At 34.5% G+C, this 27,220-nt stretch overlaps 3 protein-coding genes across 5 annotated transcripts; 2 read left to right on the top strand and 1 right to left on the bottom strand.

Annotated features, from left to right (window-relative positions):
• The first annotated feature begins 53 nt into the window (after positions 1-53).
• LOC115955393 (DNA topoisomerase 2-like) lies at positions 54-2,432 on the top strand. 3 transcript variants are annotated; one of them, XM_031073507.1, is made up of 4 exons: positions 54-146; positions 533-1,105; positions 1,529-1,560; positions 1,974-2,432. In XM_031073507.1, the coding sequence occupies exons 2-4, from the start codon at positions 535-537 to the stop codon at positions 1,989-1,991; spliced, it is 621 nt and encodes a 206-aa protein (XP_030929367.1). In that variant the 5' UTR covers positions 54-146; positions 533-534; the 3' UTR covers positions 1,992-2,432. The 3 variants fall into 3 exon arrangements, with proteins under 3 accessions (XP_030929367.1, XP_030929366.1, XP_030929368.1); XM_031073506.1 differs by lacking the exon at positions 1,529-1,560; XM_031073508.1 differs by lacking the exons at positions 1,529-1,560; positions 1,974-2,432 and adding an exon at positions 1,303-1,372.
• Positions 2,433-11,333: 8,901 nt separating this feature from the next.
• On the bottom strand, positions 11,334-11,735 carry LOC115956116. The gene has a single exon (XM_031074591.1). The coding sequence runs from the start codon at positions 11,733-11,735 to the stop codon at positions 11,334-11,336; it is 402 nt and encodes a 133-aa protein (XP_030930451.1).
• A 7,814-nt stretch (positions 11,736-19,549) lies between these two features.
• LOC115958403 (oligopeptide transporter 1-like) lies at positions 19,550-23,310 on the top strand. Its single transcript, XM_031076824.1, has 7 exons — positions 19,550-19,610; positions 20,325-20,767; positions 21,091-21,188; positions 21,300-21,872; positions 21,975-22,242; positions 22,401-22,583; positions 22,664-23,310. The coding sequence occupies exons 1-7, from the start codon at positions 19,571-19,573 to the stop codon at positions 23,282-23,284; spliced, it is 2,226 nt and encodes a 741-aa protein (XP_030932684.1). The 5' UTR covers positions 19,550-19,570; the 3' UTR covers positions 23,285-23,310.
• The last annotated feature ends 3,910 nt before the right edge of the window (positions 23,311-27,220 follow it).

Here is a 27,220-nt window from a genome sequence, read left to right as displayed (position 1 = left end):
GTTTACTTCTGCTTCATTTACCAGAGAAAGCTCCTGCTAAGGTCTGTTTCTGTTCGTATGTTCTATTTTTCCTTCGAAAGGATGAGGTTAAAGAACGATAGAAGTTGCTGCCTATAACCTCGATGCATCTCCTGATCAATCAGCCGGTAAATGCTATATTATTATATTTCATTAGACTATTTATTATGATCTTTACACAACTCAGCTGTAATGTAAGAAAAATTACAGTGGATGATATGGGGATATTGTTTGCAAACCAGTTAATATATGATCTTGTGTGAGAAATTGTGTTTCTATTATTCTTCTTCATAAAATCAATTATAAGAGAACAAAATACTGTAATGTACATAGATAAAAATTTTCCATGTTACAAGCACCAACTAAAATTTCCACTTGAGATACAGCAGAACTAATAATTAGTTTCTTGTGAATTTTTCCATGATCTTTTACCGTGATCATTGGGAATGTGTTGGACTGTTTTTTCTGTAAGTATTCCCACAGTAAATTTCTCTTTGTTTTTATCTATAACTAGCCATGGAGACTGAAGTGCCCAAAGTACCAGCCAAGAAGAAAGAACCTAGCAAAAGGGCTGCTGCTGCACAGAAGAAGAAGCCCTTGGCAACTGTTTCGGAGATATCTGATGATGATGATGATGATTATAATGATATTAATGAAATTGATGATGATGATGATGATGATGATGAAGATAGTGAGATAGAAGTTGTAGCTACTCCAGAAGCCAGGAAAAAGGGCGGGGGAAAACTGGCTGCAAATGCAAAGGCAGTTAAGGCCCCTGCAGCGGCAAAGAAGAGAGGTGCAGCGAATAAGCAGCAGCCTCAGACATTGGCCCAGAAGCTTTTAACTGACATGTTAAAGCCTGCTGAAAATTCCAGGATTTCACCGGAGAAGAAAGTGAGAAAGATGAGGGCATCTCCATTCAACAAGAAAAGTGGTTCTGTGTTGGGAAGGGTTGGTAAGGTAAATGAAGTGACTGAAAATGAAGAAAATTGGGGTTCTGCTTCTACTTCTGCCAGTACTGAAGAAACTATTGAAGTTGCACCAGCAAGAGCAAGACCTCAAAGGGTGAACCAAGTTAGAAAACAAGGTATGTGTTGAGTGACTCTGAAAGTGAACATGCCACTGAGGATTCTGAATTTGATGAAGTGACTGATGAAAGTGAAAACAAGAAAACAAAAACAAAAAACAAAAATAGCATCATCTCATAAGAAAGCACATTCAAGCAATTTTTTATGCCCAGTTGTGCTTTTGCTTGCTAAGCTTAACTTCTTTTTGTGCTTTCAGAAAGAGTATGACAGAATATGATCCGCGTCTTGTGGCTCCAACCTGCTTGTACCTGGCATCAAAAGCAGAAGAAAGCACTGTGCAGGCCAGGCTTCTTGTATTTTACCTTAAAAAATTATGTAATTACTTGATACTAGATTGATTGTATGAATTTCCGCTAAATTCAATTGTTGTCATTCTACATTAGTGTGTGAAGTGCTTACAACATACCTTTCTTGTTTTACAGATGCTGATGAAAAGTATGACTCAATTAACTTGGTAAGCGTCCAATCCCAGCATAGTCAATTTGGTGTGGCTGCTGCCAGCACACATCACCATGCTTCTCAAATTCTTTGCTTGCTAATTCCTGTGCTTAATGACCATAAGCCTTTATTATGAACATCTCATTTTTGACCATATAATTAATAAATTGCAATAAAATTTTTGCCAATTTTACCATTATGATTTGGTAGCTTGTAACAAGTGCAGATGCTCTTTGATAACCTTTTTTTGATGCTGAGTAGAGATGAAAATGAAAATGAATTGATAACATGTTGGATTACTGTTTTGGTGGAGTTGGTTGTACTTTCTTTTCTTTGACTTTTCTTCTGAAATGGATGCTGGTGTCTTTATGAAAGTTTATTCTTAATAGCACACTAAATAAGTATGGAATGCTTCAATTAAAAATGCAGGTGCTATGGGCCAGGTAGTTGCCCATCAAAGAGGGTCGCATGGGCTAGAGAATTGATAGACGAAGAAGCAGAACAGTTCCTCATGCCTCGTTTCATTGACCCAGATTCAGAAAGACCTTGGCTTGCCCAAAGAATGGCCTTGAGGAGACCATATTCTGCGTAAAGTTAATGGAAGGAGACCTGCTTATGCTTCCCAGCAACTAATATAAGATCTGCATAATACGTTTTATTTTTAAGTCTTTGATTGGTCAAGTTATGAGAGAATAGCATGGTGCCTTTTGATGTATGAACTTCCTCTATAGATTGTTTGGCTTATATTTTGTGAACTTGTCCGATCAGCTTGTGTTAAGATTCTTTCAAATAGTGTTTCAAAAAGGGACAGTATCATTCTGAGCAATTCGTGACTGATGGTTTTGTAGAAGCAAGATGGTTTCTCCATTTGAAAAACCAGTTTTAGTTTCTCGGAACAAGTAGTAAGCATTTTATAAACACATGGGTTATGACTTTATGTTAAGTGCCAACTTTGGCATCAACTTTAGCTCTCGTTTGATCTGGCATATGTATTTCATGCAAGACCTACAAGGGTTATGACTTTATGTTAAGTCCCATTTGGTCCATTTAGGTCTAATTTGGTTCACTTAGGTCCACTTTGGTTAATTCGGTCCAATTCAGTCTATTTGGTCCTTTTGGTCTATTTTGGTCCAATTCGGTCCACTTAGGTCCATTCCGTCCATTATAGTTTTAATCATTCGGTTCACTGCAGTCCAATTCGGTCTATTAGGTTCATTCAGTCTATTTTAGTCCACTTCAATCCTATTCGGTCCACTTAGGTCCATTCAGTCCAATTCAGTTTTGGGCTCGAAGTTTTATTTTATTTTTCTTAATTTTTAGGTTGAAAAGCATGAAATTTTATTCTATTTCTGTCAAACTCTTTAGTTTTAGGTTAAAAAATACAAACAAAATAGGTATTGGAAATAAAGATATGGGCCCTAGAAAAGCAATAAAAATAATAAAAATTCAAAAAATTACTTGAAAATTAAAATTTCAACAATATAGGTATAATAATTATATTTGGAAAGAAAAAAAAAATGCTACAATTCTAAAATTATATAATAATTTAAACTTATTGTAATATGTAACATGTATTCCATAGAATGGGGGTGTACAATTTTTTAAAAATCTTCTTGGATATGTTTAAATTAGTCAACTAACTATAATATTTTTTTTTAAAAATCACTATAATAACATATTCTCCATGTATATAAGAAAATATTATAATAATCTAAGTTCAAATTTATCGTTATCGCTCTTCCTGTGTAGAGTGTGTATCCAACCCACCAACACAACCCAACCTAACCAACCATAAGTCTATTTGGGTGGTGTCATGTGTAGTGCATAGGATGTGACTTCAAGGCTTTAGGTGGCACGTAAGGGTCAGTGGAAGCTTGAAATCTTCAATAATGAGTTGATCTATCAATCTGATTGTGGAGAGCTGAATGTTGGGGTCAATTTGGTGAAGAATGGATCAATGATGGATTATAGCTCAATCTCATCGGTTGAATGTGTGAGGACGGTCTCTCTAGGCACGTCAATGTCTTACAGCACTAGGGAGACACTTGGAATGCTAAGGGGCGTAGAGACACGTCAATGTGTTTGGTACTATATTTCAAATAACATGTTTTAATGTGTAAAAAAACATTACTCAATTTTTTTTCTTTCTCTTTTGGCACTTAAACTGTACCAGCCTTGTGATTTTATCGTGAATATGAATGCAAATATTTGAATAATATAGCATGATTCGTTGAGATGAGTGGCGTTTGAATTCGTTGAGATGAGGACGGTTACAATATACCGTCTATCAAAGTCTTACATTAAAGCCTGTGTGATAAAGTAAGAAAGTTTCAAATTTGAGCTTTTAGACTTGGTGTGGTTCTCTTTAGTCTAAAATTTCATTAAGGTATGTCCTTACAATATATGGAGACAAATAACCTAATTCATTTAATTTGACTCTTGCAATTTAATTTCAGCATTGTAGTTAGTTTTATGCACAAAATAGGAAACTTGAGTTCATTGTTATATCCGTCGTGACTTTTTACATCTATACGTTTATATTTAAAGCAATAAGTTATAAAAATACCCATTTTCACTTGCCTGTTGAAATTAGTTCCCAACTTGGGATTAAAAAAAAAAAATTCCCCCAGCGGAAGTCGACCATCTTATAGTCGATTTCCATACAAAATCGACCATCTTATAGTCGATTTCCATACAAAATCGACTATCAGAGAGTCGATTTCCACTGGGGTTTTTTTTTTTTTGGTTTTTGGCACCTACTCGTGCAGGAAAAAAAAATCCCCAGTGGAAGTGGACTATGTTAACAACAAATCGACTCTCAGAGAGTCGATTTCCATAGGAAATCGACTATTAGGGAGTCGATTTCTGCTTGGGTTTTTTTATTTTTTTATTTTTGTTTTTGTTTTTGGCACCTACTCGTGCAGCAGTAAACCATAATTGGTTTCCCTTTCCCTGCAGCAGTAAACTAGATCCAGAACACATAACATGAGCAGCGGTAAACAAGTAGATACAAGCATATGATACTGGTAAATGGCTCGTACATCATATGCAAATAGCTGGATTCAAACAGTTACTATTATATATAGGTTCTCTATTAACAGACAAAAAACATTCAATACTAGCTATCATCGCTTCAAAGGAGGGCCCTGTGGTTGAATTTGCCAAAGTAGTAGCTACTAATGCCAAAGTAATATAATTGCTGGCATTATAGGCAGCTGCACAACGCAACTATAGTAACAAGTACAATGGACAGCAAATAGTTCAATTACAACAACATTCAACAATAACCAAAATAACAACTAATAAATACAACATAGTCTCCATATTTGCCTACCACTTGTCCATACTAAACCATACTGATACAACATACTCTACATAGTCACCAAGCACTTCTCCATACTGATACAACAGATTCTACATAGTCACCTAGCACTTGTCAATACAGAAGATAACCACAAGTCCCACGTACAATGTCACTTAGCAAAATCGAGTTTCCGCTTGCCTGCCAAAAATTAAAATACGGTCATTAGTTTCCAAATGCAAAGAACTATAAGAAAATGAAATTCTGAATATATTATATAAAAACAGTGAGGGCACTTGCCTAGTTTATAACAGTACCACTTGTCGATGCCCCACGGGAATTGGGACAACTTCTCGATGCCCCACGGGAATTGGGACAACTTCTACGGTTATGCCCCTCTTGATGACACACTCCGCATCGTTGCCTCAGTTAAGTCTCCCTCAAGTCCGCATCTTCCTTCCGGCTTCCCCGTTCTCGCCGTACCCCATCCATTTCATTCCTTATTCTTGACTTCACAGGACGACCTATGCCCCGCAACAGCAGTGGATCAGGCACCCATCGTGGTCCGGAAACGTCCCTCCACTCAGACTCTGACTTTGGTACCACAAAATTATGTGAATATGTGAGAATGGCGTTGTTCAAACTGTAACATGGGTCAATATAGTTGGTCGCATTGAGATGCAGACCTTGAAGAACTTTAATTGCATGTGAACAAGGGATCTTCAAGTTTTGCCACTTTTGGCAACCACATGTTCTAGCAAATATGCGCACTTCATGACTGTGGTTTCCCCCTCCACCTCTATGGTCATTGTACGGGGTAACCACCTGATATACACCCTCTGCATGATTAAAATTACTCACAGTGTGTCCTGCAATTTTCTGCTCATTTCTGCTATAGATCTCCATTGCATAATCACTCCACAGCTTACCTCGAGAGAGATCAGAAGTAATTTTTTTATGTCGATCGTGGAAATATGCAACAAGTTTGCACCAAGTGAAATGAACCATTGCAGCAATGGGCAAACCGCGGGCACCTTTAAGTACCCCATTAAAGCACTCGGAGATATTGGTTGTCATTGCCCCGTAACGTCTTCCACCATTATGTGACTGGGTCCATTTCTCCACTTCCTCACTCACTAGATATGTGTACGGCATATAACGTTCAATCCGCGTATCAGTAGGGTCTACACCCCTCAGTAAATTAATCTCGGCCTCCTTAATGGTTTGCATTATGGACTTAAATTTAGCTTCATTACTCGCATATCCAGCTTTCAAGGCCAATGCCTTTAGAATCGGGTTATCAAAGTGTCTGTTGAAGTTGCTAGCAACATGTCGAAGGCAATATCGGTGATATACCTGTTCTCTTCCGTCCTCACGTCTAGGCCACTCTCGAATGGCACATTTGATACCTTTATGTTGGTCAGAAATAATACAAATGCCATCGTTAGGTATGACATGCTCTATGGAAGTCCTGAGACACTCTAAAAACCATCCCCAACTAGCCCCTGACTCCTTGTTCACAACAGCGAAGGCGAGAGGCAAAACCTTTTGGTTAGCATCCATTGCCATTGCAATCATCAATACCCCTTTGTATTTACCATACAGATGAGTCCCGCCAATACTAATCACTGGCCTGCAATATTGGAATGCAGCAATGCATGGAGCGAATGCCCAATATACATAGCGTAGTAACACAGTACCTTCGTCTGGCCTAGGTATGGTGTGATAGCTGTACTGGGTACCTGAGTCCTCATCCAAGTATGCCAACAACAACTTTCGCAACTTTTGGTAAGACTCCTCCCAATCCCCAAATATCTTAGCAATTGCCTTTTGTTTTGCGTCCCATACTTTATAGTAAGAAAGCTCATGATTATACTTAGTACGTATGATCTCCCATAGCTCATCAATACGTGCAGTGTGATTTTTTTGCAATTTTCCCACAATTTCTGATGCAACAAAATGCGAATCCATCATTTTACCATCTCTTTTTAGGCCAAAGGGTATACAAGTGTGTGGACCCACATAAGACGTAACCATCCACATACCATTGAATTTAGTCTTCATGTATGCCCCAACATACCACTTGCAGTTGTCATCAACATATGCGGCGCACAATTTCGTTTTGGTCGACCTCCGGATTATAAAATTTCTATTATCATTTGCTGCGTATATTATCAATGCATGCTTCACCGCATCTTTATTTGCAAAAGTCAACCCTTTAGAAAAATGCATCCCATCTTCCCAAGTAGAGACAAATGGTATCTGAAGACATGAAGGATCAACCATATCTTCCCAAGTATTTGAGTAGAATGACTCAGCAGGAGGTCTGTAGCCAGTGGTCGTATTTCTATTATGCTGGACACCAATATCATCATTTGCATCACCTTCATCATGGTCCTCCATATTTTCCTCTTCAAAATTGGGAACGACTTCATGTTCATCCACATCGTTCTCAAAGTCGCCTTGCTCAATCCTCTCTTCGTACTCATCCACAATCTCAACATTTTCACCATCATTCGCAACATGATCTTCGTCTTCGTCTTCCTCCTCTAAATGTGTCTCTTCACGATAGAGGGTTTCACTAGTATTAGCAACATGATCTTGAGATGGGAGCGTATAACCTCCCATCGTATACCCTTGTGCAGTATACCCTCCCATCGTATACCCTCCCATTGTAGTGCATCCATCATCTAGGGCTGTAAATTGTAAAGCCGTAGTTGTTTCTTGCACCACCTCAGTAGTGTTATCTGCAGCCGCCTCCAAACTTACATACAACTCAGCAGCATTTACTTGGGGCATTTTCTGGATCCTATTAAACATCATCTTTACATGTTTATCTTCTTTGATCGCCATATACCCATAATTTATCCGTTCATGAAGGACTTTTTGTGGGTAACGATAAATAATCTTGATGTCATACTAAGCAGGATTCAATTTCAATTCGTCCATTATTTTCCTCTTCAAATCATTCAACGTCTTCAACTTACGACCTAACATCATGTAGTAGCATTCGATACCCTCCCCTCTAAATGGGAATCCGTCAATCCCTTCAGGATTGTGAAGGTGTCCACCGAAGTATACATTTATATCAATATTCTTCAAAGATTGTGAACCTATTAGAGAGCCAAGCCAAGGAAATTTATGTTAGTGATATATTTTATCTCTTTCATTTAACATCAACTACAAAACTTTTTCTATCTACTCAAAGTACAAAAATTACAACGGATCTAAAAGTGTAACAATTGCATATACTCACCCCACATCACATACAAACACACTCAAACAAATAAAAAAACTAAAAACAAAACTCACCCCCATTACAAATTTTAAACTCAGCTCTAACAAAAATATAAATAAAAATATCATCATTCCAGTGCTACGGAAATTAATGGCATACCCTATTACACACTACTATTAATGAAATAACATAGAGCAGGGTTCATCAGACAAAAGAAAAAAGAAAAAAACACTAATGTGAATATGATCATGATCAATCAAATTAGACATATCATCTAATTTGAAAATCAAGGCATTAATATACAGTGAAATATACTAGATGTGATATACAAACTCAAATTTTGACTCTGAATCATAAAAATCATACAATAAAAAATCCGTCATGACAGTAAATTTGTTTCGGATCTGCTAATATGTCATCAGCTTTATGTCATCTAGAAAATGGAAAAATGTCAGCTGCTTAATTAGGTGCAACTGGACCGGTGATCCAATTATTTTCACAGCTTTTACTGTATTCAATAATGTCTTTCTCATGGTTGGAATTTCATAAAAGTTGGAGGTTGCACAATTCTTTGAACCTGTTTCTTTTTTGTTTCCTTATGTGTCTATTATTTATATATTTATATAAATATATAAATATTTAAATATATAGTTGTATAAATATATAAATATAAATATATAAATATAAATATATAAACATAAATATATAAATATAAATATAAATATATAAATATAAATATAAATATAAATATAAATATATAAATATAAATATATAAATATATATAATTATATATAAATATATAAATATATAACTATATATAAATATATAAATATATAAATATATATATATAAATATAAATATAAATCTATAAACATAAATATATAAATATAAATATAAATATAAATATATAAATATAAATATATATAATTATATATAAATATATAAATATATATATATATATATATAAATATAAATATAAATATAAATCTATATATTTATATAAATATATATTTATATTTATATTTATATTTGCATTTAGTTGTATAAATATATAAATACAAAATATATTTATATAAATATTTAAACATATAGTTGTATAAATATATAAATATAAATATATATATACACATATTTAAACAACCAACTAATATACATAAGGAGCCCTGCTTGGGCTTCCAGGCCGGTTACTCAAAAAAAATAATAATAATATTATGAAACAAATATACATATTTAATACAAACAAATATCTTATCAGGAAACAAATATAAATATTTAATACAAACAAATATCTTATTAGGAAACAAATATAAATATTTAATACAAACAAATATTTTATCAAGAAATGGCATGACAAATTCAATGCAAGCAACACTTTTTAAAGCAGCTATATACACTAAACAACCAACTAGAGAGTGAGGAGGAGACCCTTACTTGACATGAGGTTGAGCAAATATACTGCTGAGATTGTATGAGAGTGAGAGGAGCAATGTTTTGCTGCTGATGTATGAGAGTTTATGAGAGTTGTATGATGTTTTGTGAGAGTTGTTGAGAGAGGTTCTGTGATAGAAGTTGCTGAAGGTGTGAGAGTTGTGTGAGAGTTTTTTTTTTCTGACCAATCACCCAAAAAACAAAACACGAATATGACCAATGCCAAAACAGTGCTGCTCAGATTTTGCACATTCAAAATAGACATAAAAATGGGCATGACATGACCAATGCATAGCTGGTCAGATATTCTGCACGCCCAAAGACTTTTTCTTTATAAGCTTTTAGACAAACATTGCACATTCAAAATAAAACATAAAAGACATGACCAATGCCTGGCTGGTCAGATATTCTCTGCGCCCAACAGACATGACCAATGCCTGGCTGGTATTCTGCACGCCCAAAGACTTTTTCTTTATAAGCTTTTAGACAAACATTGCACATTCAAAATAAAACATAAAAGACATGACCAATGGTCAGATATTCTCTGCGCCCAACAGACATGACCAATGCCTGGCTGGTCAGATACTCTGCGCCCAAAAGAGACAAACCAAGACGCGTGAATTATGAAAGTGTGAAAATCGACTGTCTGAGACTCGGTTTAACCTTTAGGAAACCGAGTCTCATAGACTCGATTTTTACGTGGAGAACAAGTAGAAATCGAGTCTCATAGACTCGATTTCGACGTGGAGTACACGCGGAAATCGAGTCTCAGACACTCGATTTCCTCGTGTACTCCACGTGGAATTTTCGCATGTTAACCCAGGTAAACCGAGGCTTAGAGGGTCGATTTAGAGGCCCTAAATCGACCCTCTAAGGCTCGAGTTGTTACAACCACAAATTGTTTGCAAACGGGTCCAACTAACTGAATAGTTAGTTTTTTAATGCTAGTTTCCTACAATCTCCGTATTTAGCCACCCATCTATGATCTATCTATATGTAACTTAGCAAATAGTTCATGACTTAAAATATCCATCTTAGTAATGGTGATTATGATTGCCAAAACCATCATGATAATCATCAAATCAGATCACCAATTTTGCAAAAACTTCTCTTGGTCACCATCATCATAGCTTATATGTGACCTTTGCTGAAATTCAAGAAGTGCCAACGATCTTTGAGATCTAACCCACACAACCAAAAGTGAGAAAAGAAAAAAAAAAAAGAAAAAGAAAAAAAAAATGTACAATCTCTAACAAATTATGAAGTTTTGGCTGCTTAAACACCCCCTCTAAACGCACTTAAATAATGAAGATCACATTATTATCACATGTATTTCGTTTTCTTTCACACCATATTAAGATTTATGAGGCATGTGTTAAGGCCAAAATGACACAATCTGTTTACCGAAATATATATTAATCTACCACTGTTTCGAAAATATGTAGAGATCTACCACTTTTTGAGTACTCGAGTTTGGGGAACTCGAGTTTTTCATGGTACTCAAGTTCCATGAACTTGAGTTCCATGGAAAAATTTTTAAAATTTTTGTTTGTACTCAAGTTCCATAAAATTTTTTTCGGCAAATTTGAAGGCTATTTTTTCAAAGACCTTGAGTTCATGGAACTCGAGTTCCATGAACTCGAGTACCCAAAAAGAGGTAGATTACTACATATTTTTGAAATAGTTGTAGATTAATATATATTTCGGTAAACATTGTGAGTGTAAGAGAAAGAAAAAACAATGTGAAAGAAAATATCTTTGAAGAAAAATGAGTATTTTCATCACACTCTTCTTTCTTTTTTTGGTTAAAACGACGAATTCATTAAAAGTAGAGAACAAGGTTTAGCTTAGGACAATGCCTGATCGAATACAAACCAGATAAATCAAAATCCAAACTATTTCTAATGTCCAAAGGTGAACATGAAAGAGATAAAAAGCTAATATCCTGCTCAACACCCATCCTAGCAAGGGCGTTTGCACAGCGATATGCTTTGCGATAAATGTGCTTAATTTGGACCTGACCGAGCCTGGAAATGAGCTGCCTACAATCGTCCAAAATGGGAGATACAATATTATTCTCATAATTAGCATTGTGAAAAATATCAACAATCACTTTAGCATCTAATTCAACTATAAGAGTAGAAAAATTTAAGTTGCTGCAAAGAGTAAGCCCATCCCTCAGCCCCCATAACTCTGCCTCGAAGCTGCTGGTGATCCCGATCATCTTAGAAAACCTAGCCACCTAGTTGCTTCTCTCATCCCGAACAACACCCCCACAACTCGCTACTCCCGAATTGCCTAATGAAGCCCCATCCGTGTTTAGTTTTGTCCAGCCTCTTGGTGGCTTCTCCCATCACACTAACTTGGTTGCACTGCCATTAGGAATTTTAGAAGAGGAATAGCAATACATGAACTCCATGGTTTGGTTGGTTATCTCAGCAGCCAATTTTGGATTTTATGGTTTCCCATTGAAGACAGAATTGTTCCTACTCTTCCTGATATGCCAAATAGCAAAGGAAAACAACAACTTCCAGGGGCGTACCCATCAATGACACTCTTGCTCAACTTCCCATTTTAACTCAACCAATCCTACAAATCTGACCGCCAAAAGCCATGATTAGTATCCTGCACTCCTAGTTGTCTCCAAATTAGCTGAACCTGAGTACAGTCCCTTAAAGCATGGAGTATAGTTTCTACATCCCCTTGGCATATAGAGCACTGATTATCATTGCCCACTCCTCGCCCTACAAGGCAATCCTTCACTCCAATGCTATTATGGGCACACTTCCACAGAAAAAACTTGATACGAGGTAGCGTCACTAACTTCCATATCCAATTTGCGGTGAAGGGCAGATTGGTATCGTCTCCCATTGCAATCCCATAAGCACTTTTTAAGTCAAAAATGCCCCTAGGATTTTCCACCCATGCTAATTTGTCATTGCCTCTACCTTGAAGAGAAACTGGAATAGCTTGAAGCATTAACTTGCAATCCAATGGAAACTTAAAAGGTAGCTTGTTCCAATCCCACCCCAAGTCTTGTATCACATCCTTAATTTCTAGCATGGATGCTTCTTGAGTTAAGGGTCATTGAATCAACTGCCGAATAAGACCTTGTTTAGTCCAATTCCCATACCAAAATGGTACCATCACTGACAACAAAAGAGACAAAAAGCAATGTCATGATTGACATCGTATCTTATCAAAATCATGATCTTCACCAAATATTCTATGGACAAAGATTGACATTGATGAAAACCATCATATCTTGCCCATCTCTTAGCACATTCTTTTTATCATTAAGGATAAAAGTTTGACGTATCAACTAGCTACTCATTCCAAGATTTGAGCCATTTTCATTTCCCATGGACACAAGAAAATAGGCGTGAAAATGGGTGGCATGGGGCATTTGTCCACTCTACTATAGGTAAGCTGCAAAGGTCGCAAGACATTTCATTTGAAATCTTCCACTTTTTCTTTTTCTTTTTCTTTTTTTTTTTTTTTGATTTTTTTTTGAGAAACCATTTTATTTGAAATCTTACAAAAGTTGTATAAAGAAGAGGGATATGGGGTGATTTGAACATATGTTTGTACGTATCAAATAGTTTGTTCATTGTCTCATTTCCTGCATGGGGGACAATTCTATTAGTTTGTTAGGTCCCAAATTATATTATCACAATATTAGCAATCTAAAATAGCAATCACACACAAAACACAAATATTTACGTGGAAAACCCTTTCTTTTTGAAGGGAAAAAACCATGGGACAAATTCTGAATAATTTCACTATTATCAAATCAATTATAATAATTCTTTTGTATGTCTCACGGCTAATGAAAAATCTCTCTTATTTTTCCTTGCTCTCACACACACAAATTATCCCTCTCAAAAAGCAGCAACACTTTGCTTTCTCATTTTTATTTTCTTCTCCACATACAACTCCCTCTTGGCTATCTTCTTTTTCTCTAAGCGGCTCCCTCTTGGCTGCTTTATCTTCTTTTTCTTTCTTGTGTAGCTTTCTCTTTCTTTGCTCTTGCACATACTCTCTTTGTGTCTTCTCGAAGGCAACAGTACATTGCTCTCCCTTTCCTCCTGTGTTCCTCCCAAGCAAAAATCTCTTTTCTCTCTCTTGGTTTCACACTCTATTTTCCCTTTTCCCATGGAAAGGACCCTTGGGCCAAAGCCATCAAATTCTTTGTAGCATTGTCTATTTATAAAACTCTTTTGCTAATCCCTCTTGGACTAGTAATACATTGCATCTTTAACAAGGAATCTATTCACTCTTGAATTAGGAATACATTACCTCTTTAACAAGGAATAGATTTCCTTCCACACCAAGGAATAGTCTTTCCTTCTACAACAAGGAAACCCAAATTAATTTTTCCTTCTTCAAATAGGAAACCTAATTGACTTTCCAAGTCACAATTGGAATTTGAAATAGTTTCCCAACACTTATCACAATCATGATCTTCACCAAATATTCTATGGACAAAGATTGACATTGATGAAAACCATCATATTTTGCCCATTTCTTAGCACATTCTTTTTGTCATTAAGGATAAAAGTTTGACATATCAACCAACTACTCTTCCAAGATTTGAGCCATTTTTATTTCCCATGAACACAAGAAAATGGGCGTGAAAATGGGTGGCATGGGGTATTTGTCCACTCTACTATAGTTAAGCTGCAAAGGCCGCAAGACATTTCATTTGAAATCTTCATCTTTTTCTTTTTCTTTTTTTGATTTTTTTTTGTAAAACCATTTTATTTGAAATCTTACAAAAGTTGTATAAAGAAGAGGGATATGGGGGTGACTTGATTGTATGTTTGTATGTATCAAATAGTTTGTTCATTGTCTCATTTCCTGCATGGGAGACAATTCTTTCTATTGATTAATATAAGAGATTAAATTCTATAAGGATGTAATGTAAAATCTAAATTTTACATTCTCCAATCCCAACATGCCGCATCATCTTATCATATATCAAAGAATAAATACAACTATACTCACTCAATCAATTCTAATGCCCATTTGAAAAACCAACCAAATTGAGTGTTCATTGAGATGTTATTAGGAGTCGTAGGATATATTGAATTTTAAGTAAAAAGCTGACGTGACAAATTGAATGGTCCAAAGCACGAGTTTTACACCTCATCCTTACCAAAATTTGGACTCTTAATATAAATTCCCTTAACCTTGCTTCTTTTTTATTTTTTTTTATTTTTTTAAACAAACTATCTTATGCAAAGTCCATGAATTTGATAGAATTGATTAGTGTTGTATTTTAATTGAATAGGCAATAGAGAATGTAGGTTGCTTGGAAATTTCTTAAAATAAATTATCATTACCACCATGCACTCCTAACGCGATGGTTACTCCACAGTAAGTGATTGTGAGGAATGGGGGCAAGGGTGGGGTTCAAGTCTCCAGGAGGGAACTTCACACATATACACTTAGATTAAACTAGAGTAGAATTCTATCTCAGATAAAGAAAAGAAGAAGAAGATTATTAGCAGTAATTTTTTGGTGGATTGATCAATATATTGAAAAAGCCCTCCTTTAAGGCAAGGACGGACCCACAGGGGGGCCAAGGGGGCCCAGGCCCCCCGGGACCAAAGAGAAAAAAAGGGAAAATTTTTTTTGGGCCCCCCTAGCCTAAAGAAATATTTTTTAATGATTATATTTTTTATTATTTCTGTAGTCACTCTTCCAAAAACTTAGACTCCCTCTCTTTTAATTAGCCTAACCCAACTAGCAACTACCAAACTCAAAAACTTAACAAAAACAAAATTTTGAAACAAAAAAGAAAAAATCTTAGTCAGCCCAATATTAGAGTACTAGCATTAGGTGTTCTAAATGGTAAATATTTAGTGTTTAGAACATCAAATACCAAAAACATTACTATACAAGACATTTCAAGTGCTATATTAAAGTAGCAAAAGTAAGTTTTGGTTTGTGAAAAAAAAAAAAAAATATATATATATATATATTTTTTTTTGCAACAGTTGATGCTCTTAAGAAACAATATTATTTTGCATTATTTTGTCTTTGTTGGTAAATGATTGCATTTTAATATATTAAGAAACAATGGTTTTGTGTATTGATCTTGGTTGATAGTTTGTTAGTACTATATGGATACCTATTTGGATTTTTTTTCTTCTTATACTTGGCCCCCCTAGCTTGAAATTCTAGGTCCGCCCTTGCTTTAGGGTTTGGTTTTATTTTAAGTAAATCAATTTTTGAGATTCAAGTGATAGCCTAGTAATAAATAAATCTATTAGATAAGACTAGAGTAAAATTCAATCTTAGATTTAAAAAAATAAGGAATTATCAGTAGCCTTGCTTTTGGGTTTGGTTTTATTTTAAGTAAACCAAAATTTGAGATTCAGGTGAGAGCCTAGTAATAAGTAATAATGGCATCTTTTATGGTATTTCATGTTTGTGTTTCAATCTCTACCTCTCATCCCTCTATTATCTGCCTTTTTTAAAAAAAGTAAATTAATTTCAAAATTATTGGGTTTATATTGTAGGGGTGTTCGTGGTGCAGTGTACTTTGCGGTGCAGTTTAGCCAAAATCATAACCGCACTGCACCTCATTTTTGCGGTCACATGTGCGGTGCAGTGCTGTTTAGAGTTTTCCCTTTGTTTTGAGCTAAGTTTTAAACTATTGAGCTAGTTTTTCTTTATTATGGGCTAGCTTTCCTAATCAACACTTGCTAGGGTTATTAATTTTTTTTTTTGAAAAATAGGGTTATTAAACTATCAATAATACATTTTATATATATATATATATATATATATATAAAATATATATTAATATATAGAGAGGGTGTGATGTGGTGCGGTTTTCTTATTATAAAACCGCAAATTGCATTGCACCATGTAGTGTAGTACAGTGTACCGTTATTTCCGGTGTAGTGCAGTTATGCCATTTTGCTAGCGATTTTGATGCGGTTTTTGCAATTTGGTAAATACCCCCTAGTTTATAGTATAGATTACAATTTACATGTACCTTATGAATAATAAAATATAATATTTGGAAAAGCTGCATATCCTCTTTTAGGGTTTGTTTGGTTGGAGCCTTGGAGGGGTGGAAAAGTGAGAGGATAAAAAATTTTAGGAGGATGGAAAAGTGGGAGGATAAAAAAGATTTTAATTTCTCTCATTTTTGTTTGGTTGGGAGTGGAAAAATGGAGAGATGGAAAAGGAGAGTTTGTATAAATTTACTCATATACTCTTATTAATAAATGATTTCCAATTAAAACAAAACAAAAAATGACAAACAAAAAAAATGCAATAACCTAAATTTATTAAGAAATAAAAATCACGTCTAAACAAAAAAAGAAAAGAAAAGAAAAAAAACCAAAAACAAAAAAACACAAAAGAAAGCAAAAAAAAAAAAAAAAAAAAAAAAAAAAAAAAAAAAAAAAAAGGAGGAGAAGAGCAACGTAAGCTTGCCCAGGAAATCAAGAGAAAAAAGAAAGAAAAAAAAGAAGAATGAAGAGGCAACATTGAGGGAAAAAAAGAAAAAGAAAAAGAGCAATGTATTGGAGAAACTCATATGCAAGTGCACATGGGCATTTTTATCATTTACCTATCAAACGGGCCCACTCAGTTTTCTTCCCATTTTGGAGAGAGAACTTTTTGGTGAGTCTGGAGAGAAAACACCTAGGCTCCATCATCATTTTCCTCTTTCACTCTTCTAACCAAACACTCTTTAAAAAGTTTTCTCTCCTCAATTTTTTTTTTCCCCTAAAATCCACTCTACCAAACACACCCTTAAGGATGAAAAAAACCTTAACCAAACATTTGTGAACCTAAAAAAATGAGAAGACCTTGGTTGAAAGTTACGACATATGGTTATTGAGAAACTTGAATTACATATTTATCATTTTGGGTTAGGCTTACTTTCAGTATTTTTTTAACTGGAATCTCTTTTGACTTTAATGAGAAACTACCATATTACTTACTAATTAAATAAAATATAGAGATTAAAACACATTACCACTTGCTATTGTGTATTTAAAATAAAAAATATATTCAATTAAAAAAGTACTGGAGATAAACCAAATCTGTTTTTCTTGTACGTGCAATTGTAGAGTTTATCATATTTTTACACCATAGCATTATCTTAGAACAAGATCAGATACCATAATATAAAATTGAATTGGCGTGTGCTTTCTCAAAAAAAAGAAATGGCGTGTGAGATGTGGACTAGTTTGGCAGTCCTATTAAATGCTATGTTTTTTTTTTTTTTTTTTTTTTGAACCACTATTAAATGCTATGTGCGAGAGCGTTAAGCTCGTATTAAATGTGTTAGGGTTAATTTTTTAGATTTGGATTAATTTCTTTAGTTTTTGTTGTGGAATTTACTGCTTAGAAAATGAACCAACCAATCCTTATCAATCTTTAATGAAGAATCAACAATATAAGGAAACCAATTGACAAGATGGAGGGCATTAAGGAATGCAGCCAAGCAAAAAACGGAAAAGCATTTAAAGGGAAAGTTAATGAATGCTCCAAGGATATTTATTTAGGAAATATTTTTAGAAACGCTTTATAGGGGAAAAAAAAATTAAATGACTTATTTGACAATTTTTTATATAAAAGTAGTATTAAAACTTTTTAAAAATGGTCAATTAACAAATGTTTTAAGGACACCTATTAAGAAGACCCAACATTTAAAGTATTAAAAACATTTGATTGTTTGTATAAGAAATTGATATTTATATCATATTTTTACACCATAGCATTAAAGAACATTAAAAGCATTTGGTTTTCCGTATTACTATAAACCCACCATTTTTTTTTCTATCACTCACAATTTGTTATGTAGGACAGTTATGACAAAATGTGTGTGAAAGTATGTGATAAGCATTATTGTATCACTAAATTATTTTTCATGTGCATATGGAATTGACATTTCTTGTTACATTTTTGCCCTGCCTAATCTCATGCCAAGAAAGCTCCTAATTTGAATGAGCAAGGCAAGAGACACAATTTTTTCACAACTCATTGAGGTAGCAAGTTGTGAATCGTGATTGGATAAACATCACCTTCATAGGATAATATCCACTCCTTCAATTTCCTCTAATTTTTATTTAAATGATTATAAGACATGTAGCAATAAAAAATCAAATAAATATCAATTGTTTCTAACTAAAAATGAAAGGGAATTTGACAATTCAATAGGAGGGAATCTTTTTTTCACTTTCATATGGGCCGATCATTGATACTACTTTTACTATACACTAATCACATTAGATCACATTAGTGTTGCGAAATGAACTAAAGGGTCACATCTTTAGCAGTGCCAGCTTCTAATTCCATAAAGATTGACTAAATGGACCACAGCAACACTTTACTTGGATGTCATAAGACTCATTACTCATAAGTCATAATCACTTCATTAGTCCTCCAAATTCAATCTCCAACAATCTCCATTTAAGCTTAATTAGCTGTCAAGTAGCTATCTCAGAATCCAATTCTCAACTCAGAGGTCAAATATCAACCACCCTTTGAAAATGCAATTATTGCTCCACATATAAATGGCACAGATAATATTTCTTAGTTTTCCTTTCTTTTTTCCTTCTTGGTATGCTAACTAAGTAACTATATTCTGCTTCCTCAAAAAAAAAAAAAAAAAAAAAAGTAACTATATTCTGGATTCTGTTGAGCATGAACATATATTGAAATGCATGCAAGATTCATGAAGACTCAGAAAGTATATCCAGATTCAAAAAAGATTCTGAATGAAATAAATGCTCCTTTTTCGAGGCAGTTTTGTCATATAGTACTATGAGTTTCCTTGTTTCTCTAAAAGAACGCCTTTCCAAATAAATTTTTTTTTTTTTTTACAACACAAATACAAATTTGAGGCTTTAAAATCGCATTATTCACTTAAAAATTTGAAGAAGAATTTTTATTTTGTTTTAATATCTCATTTACACTCTATAATAACATTACAAGATTGTGTGAGACTTAAAGATCACAAGGGTGGTATATATATAAAGTGCTGTGTGAGTTTGAAAGTGTGTCCAAGGAGAATCTTGAGTGAGAGCAATGTCACTTGAGAAGCTTGAATCCATTACTGACGTGACTGGTAACTCTCTCTCTCTCTCTCTCTCTCTCTCTCTCTCTCTCTCTCTCACACACACACACACACACAAAAAAAGAAAATAGAGTTTCATAGTTCATGATTCATCATCATTTTATATCATGATTCATGAATGCTACATGTTTTGCTGCAATTCATGTAAAATTCATTTCTTCTGGATTTGCCATATAATTCTATTACATGAGAATCATAGTTTACTCTGGTTTCATGATTCATCACCCTTTTTCTTTTTTGCTATGATTGATGAAAGTTGCATGTATGTTGGGTATGTATGACATTAACTTCAGTACAAAACATGTTTTTCTTTGAATTGATGAGGATTATTATTTATTTATTTTAGTTTTGTTGTGTAATCTTATCTCCTATATGTGTTTTTTTTTTTTTTTTGAAGTATTTACTCATTCGTGTACTATAGATAATATTATTGAAAAAACTTACTTTCTTCATCATAATAGCTCATTATTTAATCTGGTCTGGTTTATTCAACATTCAATGAGAAACATAGCTCTGAAATATTATTAAAGTTGACACAAAATGTATTTAAACCATGATAACAGAGGAACTTATTCATTGTTTATATATTATCATTCAGTTCTATCCATAATAATTTCATAATGATCTTTTTCATGAAACATTTTATTTCATTGTTTAAATCTTTTGCCTTTTAGTTTTAATAATTTGGTCATTCTATATAAGCAGGGGACGAAGACAATGATAGCCCAATTGAACAAGTTAGGCTTACAGTTCCTCCAACTGATGACCCAACACTGCCAGCATTGACATTTCGAACATGGGTTCTTGGATTGATATCATGTGTTTTTCTTGCTTTTGTGAACCAGTTTTTCGCGTACCGCCAAAATCAGCTGTCAATTTCGTCGGTCTCAGCACAAATCCTTGTGCTCCCACTAGGGAAGCTAATGGCTGCATATCTTCCATCAAAGCCAATTCGAGTCCCACTCACAAACTGGTCATTCTCCTTGAATCCAGGGCCCTTTAATTTAAAGGAACATGTTTTGATCACCATTTTTGCTAGTTCTGGAGCTGGTGGAGTGTATGCAGTTTATATTGTGGATATTGTCAAGGCTTTCTACCACAGGCAACTCTCTCCAGTTGCAGCCTTTTTCTTATCACAAAGCACTCAGGTATATTTGGATTCTGGTTTTCATTTTAATGGCATTATGGCTATAGCCAACTGATCCTGCTTCTCACATGAAGACTGTATGATACTTCTTTGTTCACATTAAGAATATAGGCCACTCTAGTAAAAGGTTGCACCGGTGCACAAAGTTTCAATTTTTCACGGTCTAGGATAGATAACTGATAGACAGCCTTACCCCCATCTGTTTTGGAGAATATAAGCTACTCTAGTGTGAATAAAAAAAATGCCATGACATCAATGTATTGCATAAATTGCTTCTTAGAATTTTATTCCTACGGCGTCACTGTTTGTATATGAACTTTTCAGATGCTTGGTTATGGATGGGCTGGACTGTTCAGAAAATACCTTGTTGACTCACCTTATATGTGGTGGCCTGCAAACTTGGTCCAAGTCTCTCTATTCAGGTACGCAATCCTCTTTTATACGGAGATTGCTTGTGTTAGAAAAATAATTAGTACAATGCTTAATTGACGAGCCTGATCCTTGTAATGAACCAAGTAATATGTGAAATGCAGGGCATTGCATGAAAATGAAAAGAGACCTAAAGGAGGACATACAAGGCTACAATTCTTCTTCATGGTTTTTGTAGCAAGCTTTGCTTATTACATTGTTCCAAGCTATCTTTTCCCTTCAATATCAGCTCTCTCTTTTGTTTGTTGGATTTGGAAGGACTCAGTCACCGCCCAACAGATTGGTGGAGGGACCAAGGGCCTTGGCGTAGGCTCAATTGGCCTTGACTGGTCCACTGTAGCTGGCTTTTTGGGCACCCCCTTAGCCACACCTTTGTTTGCCATCATCAATATTTTAGTGGGGTTTATTGTGTTTGTCTATGTTGTTATCCCGATTGCTTATTGGAGTAATGCATATGATGCCAAGAAGTTTCCTATATTTTCTTCCCACACTTATGATCACACTGGACAATCCTACAACATATCCAGAATTCTGAATGAGAAAGCATTTGATATTGATCGTGCAGCTTATGACAGTTACAGCAAACTTTATCTAAGTGTGTTCTTTGCTTTTACTTATGGTTTGAGCTTTGCTACTCTAACAGCAACTATTACTCATGTTGCCCTCTTTAATGGAAAGTAAGCTGCTTCTTAACATCTTCTATTCTATCCTGTTGCAAAAGTTCTTTTTAGTTAAAAGCCTTTTCACGATTTTCTTTATTTGGATAAAACATTGAGCAGAACAATCTGGACACTCTGGAAACAGACAGCAAGTGCAGCAAAAGATAATTATACTGATGTGCACACGAGGTTGATGAAGAAGAACTATAAACAAGTCCCTCAGTGGTGGTTTTATATCATCTTATTTTTAATGTTGGCTCTTGCCATGGTTGCTTGTGAAGGTTTTGGCAAACAGCTGCAACTCCCATGGTGGGGACTATTACTGGCTTGTGGCATTGCGCTGTTTTTTACTTTACCCGTTGGCATAATTCAAGCCACAACGAATTCGGTATATAAGCCTATCTATCTTTGTCTTTAATTGATGAAAAAGAACACCAAACATGCATTTGAAATTGAAAGAGTTAATTACACACTACATTATTATGCATCAATTTTATACAGACTACTATTCTCAATATAATATGTTACTGTTAATGTCAATTGCAGCAACCAGGGCTAAACGTGATCACAGAGTTGGTGATTGGGTATATTTATCCAGGAAAGCCCCTCGCTAATGTGGCTTTCAAGACCTACGGCTACATTAGCATGTCACAAGCACTCTCCTTTATTAATGACTTCAAATTAGGCCACTATATGAAAATCCCTCCAAGGGATATGTTCGTTGCGCAGGCAAGTGAATTAGTACCAGTAAAATTTAGATGAATTTTTGCTTACTATCTTCATATAATGACACTTTGTGTTGTTCTCAGTTATTTGGAACAGTAGTTGCTTCAAGTACCTACTTTGCCACAGCATGGTGGCTTCTCACAAGTATAAAGAACATATGTGATACATCGTTGTTGCCGGATGGGAGTCCTTGGACATGCCCTGGAGATGATGTTTTCTACAATGCTTCCATTATATGGGGAGTCATAGGTCCACTCAGAATGTTCACAAAATATGGTGTCTACAAAGAGATGAACTATTTCTTTCTCATTGGCTTCTTAGCCCCTATTCCTGGCTGGTATCTCTCACGCAAATACCCCAACATCAAGTGGCTTAAACTTATACACATGCCTATTATCATTGGAGCTACAAGTGGCATGCCACCAACTAAAGCAGTGAACTATTGGGCTTGGGGAGCCGTTGGAATTTTCTTCAATTTCTATGTTTACAGAAAGTTTAAGGCATGGTGGGCTAGACACACCTATGTCTTATCTGCTGCTTTAGATGCTGGAGTTGCTTTTTTGGGTGTTGTAATCTTCTTCACTCTTCAATCCAGGGATATAATTGGTCCAGAGTGGTGGGGTCTGGACAGTGATGATCATTGTCCATTGGCTTCATGCCCTACAGCTCCTGGGATTAATATTGAAGGATGCCCTGTTTTTTGAGATGCTTAAGGTTTATGTCTTGGGCACTTGTCACATTTCAATGTCCTCCAATGCCTTATGAACTTTTAGAATTAATTTCCAAATTATTTAGATTTTTATTGTATAAAATTACAACTGTACCTTAAAATGAAATATTTTAAAATTCTGTAAATCATAATTTCATGAAATAAATCTTGAGGTCATAATGAAAAAAAGTTGATTTAAATTTTTTTTTTTTTTTGGATGTGAAAACAATAAAATAAAATTGAATTGGCGAGTAAGGTGTGTCTAGGTTGCCAGTTTGGCAGTCCTAGTAAATCTTATGTGAGAAGAGTCATACGTTAAGCTCTTATTAAATGTGTTAATTGGGGTAATACTCACTGAATCAATGAAAATTTTTAGATTTGGATTAATTTCTTTTGTTTTTGTTGAGGAATTTACTGTTAAGAATACAAACCAACCAATCCTTCATCAATTTCTAATAAAGAAACATCAATATAAAAACCAATTGGCAAGATGGAGGGCATCAAGGAATTCAGTCAAGCAGAAAATGGTAAAACATTTAAAGCCAATATATTATGGAGAAAAAGAGAGCTAGCTCGTTTCTGATTTCAATCCTCGGATGATATCATTAAATAATTTTTCAAGTGGAATATAGAATTGACATTTCAAGAGGCCCTTGATTACATTATTGCCTTTCCTATATCTCAGGCCAAGAAGGCTCCCAATTTTTTCACAACTCACTAAGGTAGCAAGCTGTGAATGAGAAGGTATATGCTGCATACAGCAGATGCAACATATGCTTTTTTGTTGTAAATTGTGATCACCTTCACATGATAAAATCGCCTTCTTCAATTTCCTCTCATTTTTATTTAGATTTTCTTTTAGTAAAACATGTAGTTCATTATTTTTATTATTATTATAATTAGATAGTTGGGGGAGGGGGTTTGGACTCCTCCTTCAATTTCCTCTCATTTTTATTTAGATTTTCTTTTAGTAAGACATGTAGTTCATTATTTTTATTATTATAATTAGATAGTTGGGGGAGGGGGGTTTGAACCGTGGATGTCTCCCTTTGACACATCAAGAGGCGCCAATCAATTGAGGTACAATTGTACAAGGCTCTTTACAATAAGACGTGGTGTTTAAAATTCAAATAAATACCATTTGTCTCACATCCACCTAAAACTGGGAGGATATTGGTCGATTCAACGAGAGGGGATCCTTTCCCTACTTTCACATGGGCCTATCATTGACACTATTTTTATTATGCACTAATTATAATAGGTTATGTTTAGTGGTTGTGATTTTTTTTTTTTTTTCACCAAATTTATTGTATTTAAATAGGTTCATATCTTAACAAGAATCCACATATTTTTGTATTAGGTTTATGGCACCTAAACTTTTTCAGTTAACAGTTTGGGCTCACAGCCAACAATTTCTCTAACACCATATAATGCCCTCAAAGCCCACATTATTTCTTGACTTCACGGATTGAGCATGGAGTTTGTATTTTCTGTACATCACAAATTAGACTCACGATCAACTATTTTTTCTTCACTTCATGGAAGGGGCTCAAAACCCAAATCATATTATTTCATTAATGCTCAAGGACTATATCTGGTGAATAATTTGATAATGTTACATAATTTCTTATCCTAATTATAGTATCTTATATTTCATGTTTCCATTACAATGCTTATGCATCAATTTGTAGAATGTGTAAAGAACCAATTATAAAAAACCATATGGACATTATAAGAATAAGAACATGCAATAGTTTTGATAGCTAGTGAAATGCATCTGTACACAGTTTTTTCAAGGGGGGGCCTGACTAAAAAATGAGTGTGATCACCTAAGTATAGAGGCTCATTCTGGCTTGAGAACATGTATGGCTTGGTCAATAGAAGGCTGAAGCATGGATGATGAGATCTTGTTAGAAAAGTTTATTTTCAAATAAAATATTTGCATTCATTCAAAAGTGGGTTATTGATGCAGCGTAGGCGTGTAAAAGCAGAATCTATAACACACAAATACTACAACTCTTCCACTATACCTAAGTTCTACAAGAATACTAGGCTAATAGGCAAAATAATAGAGAAAATCTCTCTAGCAAACTTTTATTCAAAACACACATTAATAATAATCAACTCCTCTATAAAGAGTATTTATAGGAATAGAATTTCTCCTACTCCTTTTAGGAAAAGAAATAATAAACTTACTTCTACTTTAGAAAGGAAAAACAATTTAACTAGGAAAAGAAAAACAATTAAAATCCCAATTCAACTAGGAAAAAAGAAAACAACATAAAATATTAAAATATTTTATTCTTCCTTAACCAATCTGCATCATTCTCCTGGGGTTGGGGAAAACTCGTCCTTGAGTTTTGTGGTAATCTTCCACGATCAATTGGAACCCCGAATAATCCTCTCTATCCTATTCTTCTGTGTGCAAGACAAGACGAATCAATATTCTACTTATCAATCTTTTCTCACTCATAATAAATTTTGATGTACGGATTTTTATTCTTAACCTCTTTTGCCACAGTGGGATATATGAAGCAAGTACTAAAAAAGAATCCATGCACATATCCAAAAACTTCATATTTCCTCCTCAACAAAGATTATTTAAAATCATTCGTTCACGCCTCTTGTTGACCTCTATCAATTCTTGTTCAATAAAATCCTCCCAGAAGGGATCAATAACCTTTTGTTTTTGAATGTCGAAAGTCTCATCAACGATGTGAGTTATGGGCTCATCTCGTATGTATATGACTTTATTTTTATCAAGCTCAATCTTTTCTCCTTGACTAAAATCTTCAGGATAGTCATCATAAATTGTTGGAAAATCTCAATCTACTAGACAAACTCTTTCAATATATTCATCATCCTCTTTGATATCGCAGCCCTCCTGCTCGATATCAAGATCCTCCTCCTCCTCCACAAAACATGGATTTGGATGGTAGTTTTGAGGTTGACTTCCAACGGCTAAGGCAGTGAGCTGCTTTGAAAGCACATTAAACCACTCCTCTATTTGTTGAAAGAACGCCTCTAATTGCGCATCGCGGGCAACCTCATCGCATTCATACACGTCATCTATGGCAACAGGTTTTTCCCCACGTACTCCTCTTTGCGCCATAGTAGGAACCTAGCCTGGCTCTGATACCAACTGATGCAGCGTAGGCGTGTAAAAGCAGAATCTATAACACATAAATACTACAACTCTTCCACTATACCTAAGTTCTACAAAAACACCAGGCTAATAGGCAAAATAATAGAGAAAACCTTTCTAGCAAACTTTTATTCAAAAACACACATTAATAATAATCAACCTCTCTATAAAGAGTATTTATAGGAATAAAATTTCTCCTACTCCTTTTAGGAAAAGAAATAATAAATCTACTTCTACTTGAGAAAGGAAAAACAATTTAATTAGGAAAAGAAAAACAATTAAAATCCCAATTCAACTAGGAAAAAAGAAAACAACATAAAATATTAAAATATTTTATTCTTCCTTAACCAATATGCATCAGTTATACTTGTAAAAGCAATAATTTTTTTTTAATAATTAATTCATGCATGAAACAACATGATATTTATATATTGATAAACGATAACCACCTATTAAGTCTTTGTTTTTTTTTTGTTTTTTTTATTGGTTTAATTCAATAGCGAGGTTTTGTGTATTTCTTCTCTCACTTTAATGCATTTTTCTGGGCTAAAATGTATTTGGGTACAAATTACTTAAGCCTGATCAAATCGTGGTCAAAGTTGTTCATGAAACTTGTAAATATTCCATTCATTCAAAAGTGGGTTATACTTGTAAATGCAATAATTTACTAATAATTAATTCCTGCATGAAACAACATGGTACTTATATATTGATAAACCATAGCCACCCATAAAACAAGGGATCTCTCCTTTGTAGGTCAAGGTACCTACCAACGTCAATATAATT

Source organism: Quercus lobata, chromosome 8, assembly GCF_001633185.2.
Source record: "Quercus lobata isolate SW786 chromosome 8, ValleyOak3.0 Primary Assembly, whole genome shotgun sequence".
Classification (NCBI taxonomy): Eukaryota; Viridiplantae; Streptophyta; class Magnoliopsida; order Fagales; family Fagaceae; genus Quercus; species Quercus lobata.
This window is presented reverse-complemented; position numbering and strand designations above follow the sequence as displayed.

What these genes read in the sequence shown, in the direction of transcription:
- LOC115958403 (XM_031076824.1), top strand. Translation starts at nt 19,571, where the DNA reads ATGTCACTTGAGAAGCTTGAATCCATTACTGACGTGACTG. An exon ending in GTCCAAGTCTCTCTATTCAG is followed by an intron (nt 21,189 to 21,299) that starts GTACGCAATCCT and finishes TGTGAAATGCAG; the next exon opens with GGCATTGCATGAAAATGAAA. An exon ending in GGGATATGTTCGTTGCGCAG is followed by an intron (nt 22,584 to 22,663) that starts GCAAGTGAATTA and finishes TGTTGTTCTCAG; the next exon opens with TTATTTGGAACAGTAGTTGC.
- LOC115955393 (XM_031073506.1), top strand. Translation starts at nt 535, where the DNA reads ATGGAGACTGAAGTGCCCAAAGTACCAGCCAAGAAGAAAGAACCTAGC. An exon ending in GAACCAAGTTAGAAAACAAG is followed by an intron (nt 1,106 to 1,973) that starts GTATGTGTTGAG and finishes TTAAAAATGCAG; the next exon opens with GTGCTATGGGCCAGGTAGTT.
- LOC115956116 (XM_031074591.1), bottom strand. Translation starts at nt 11,735, where the DNA reads ATGATCGGGATCACCAGCAGCTTCGAGGCAGAGTTATGGGGGCTGAGG.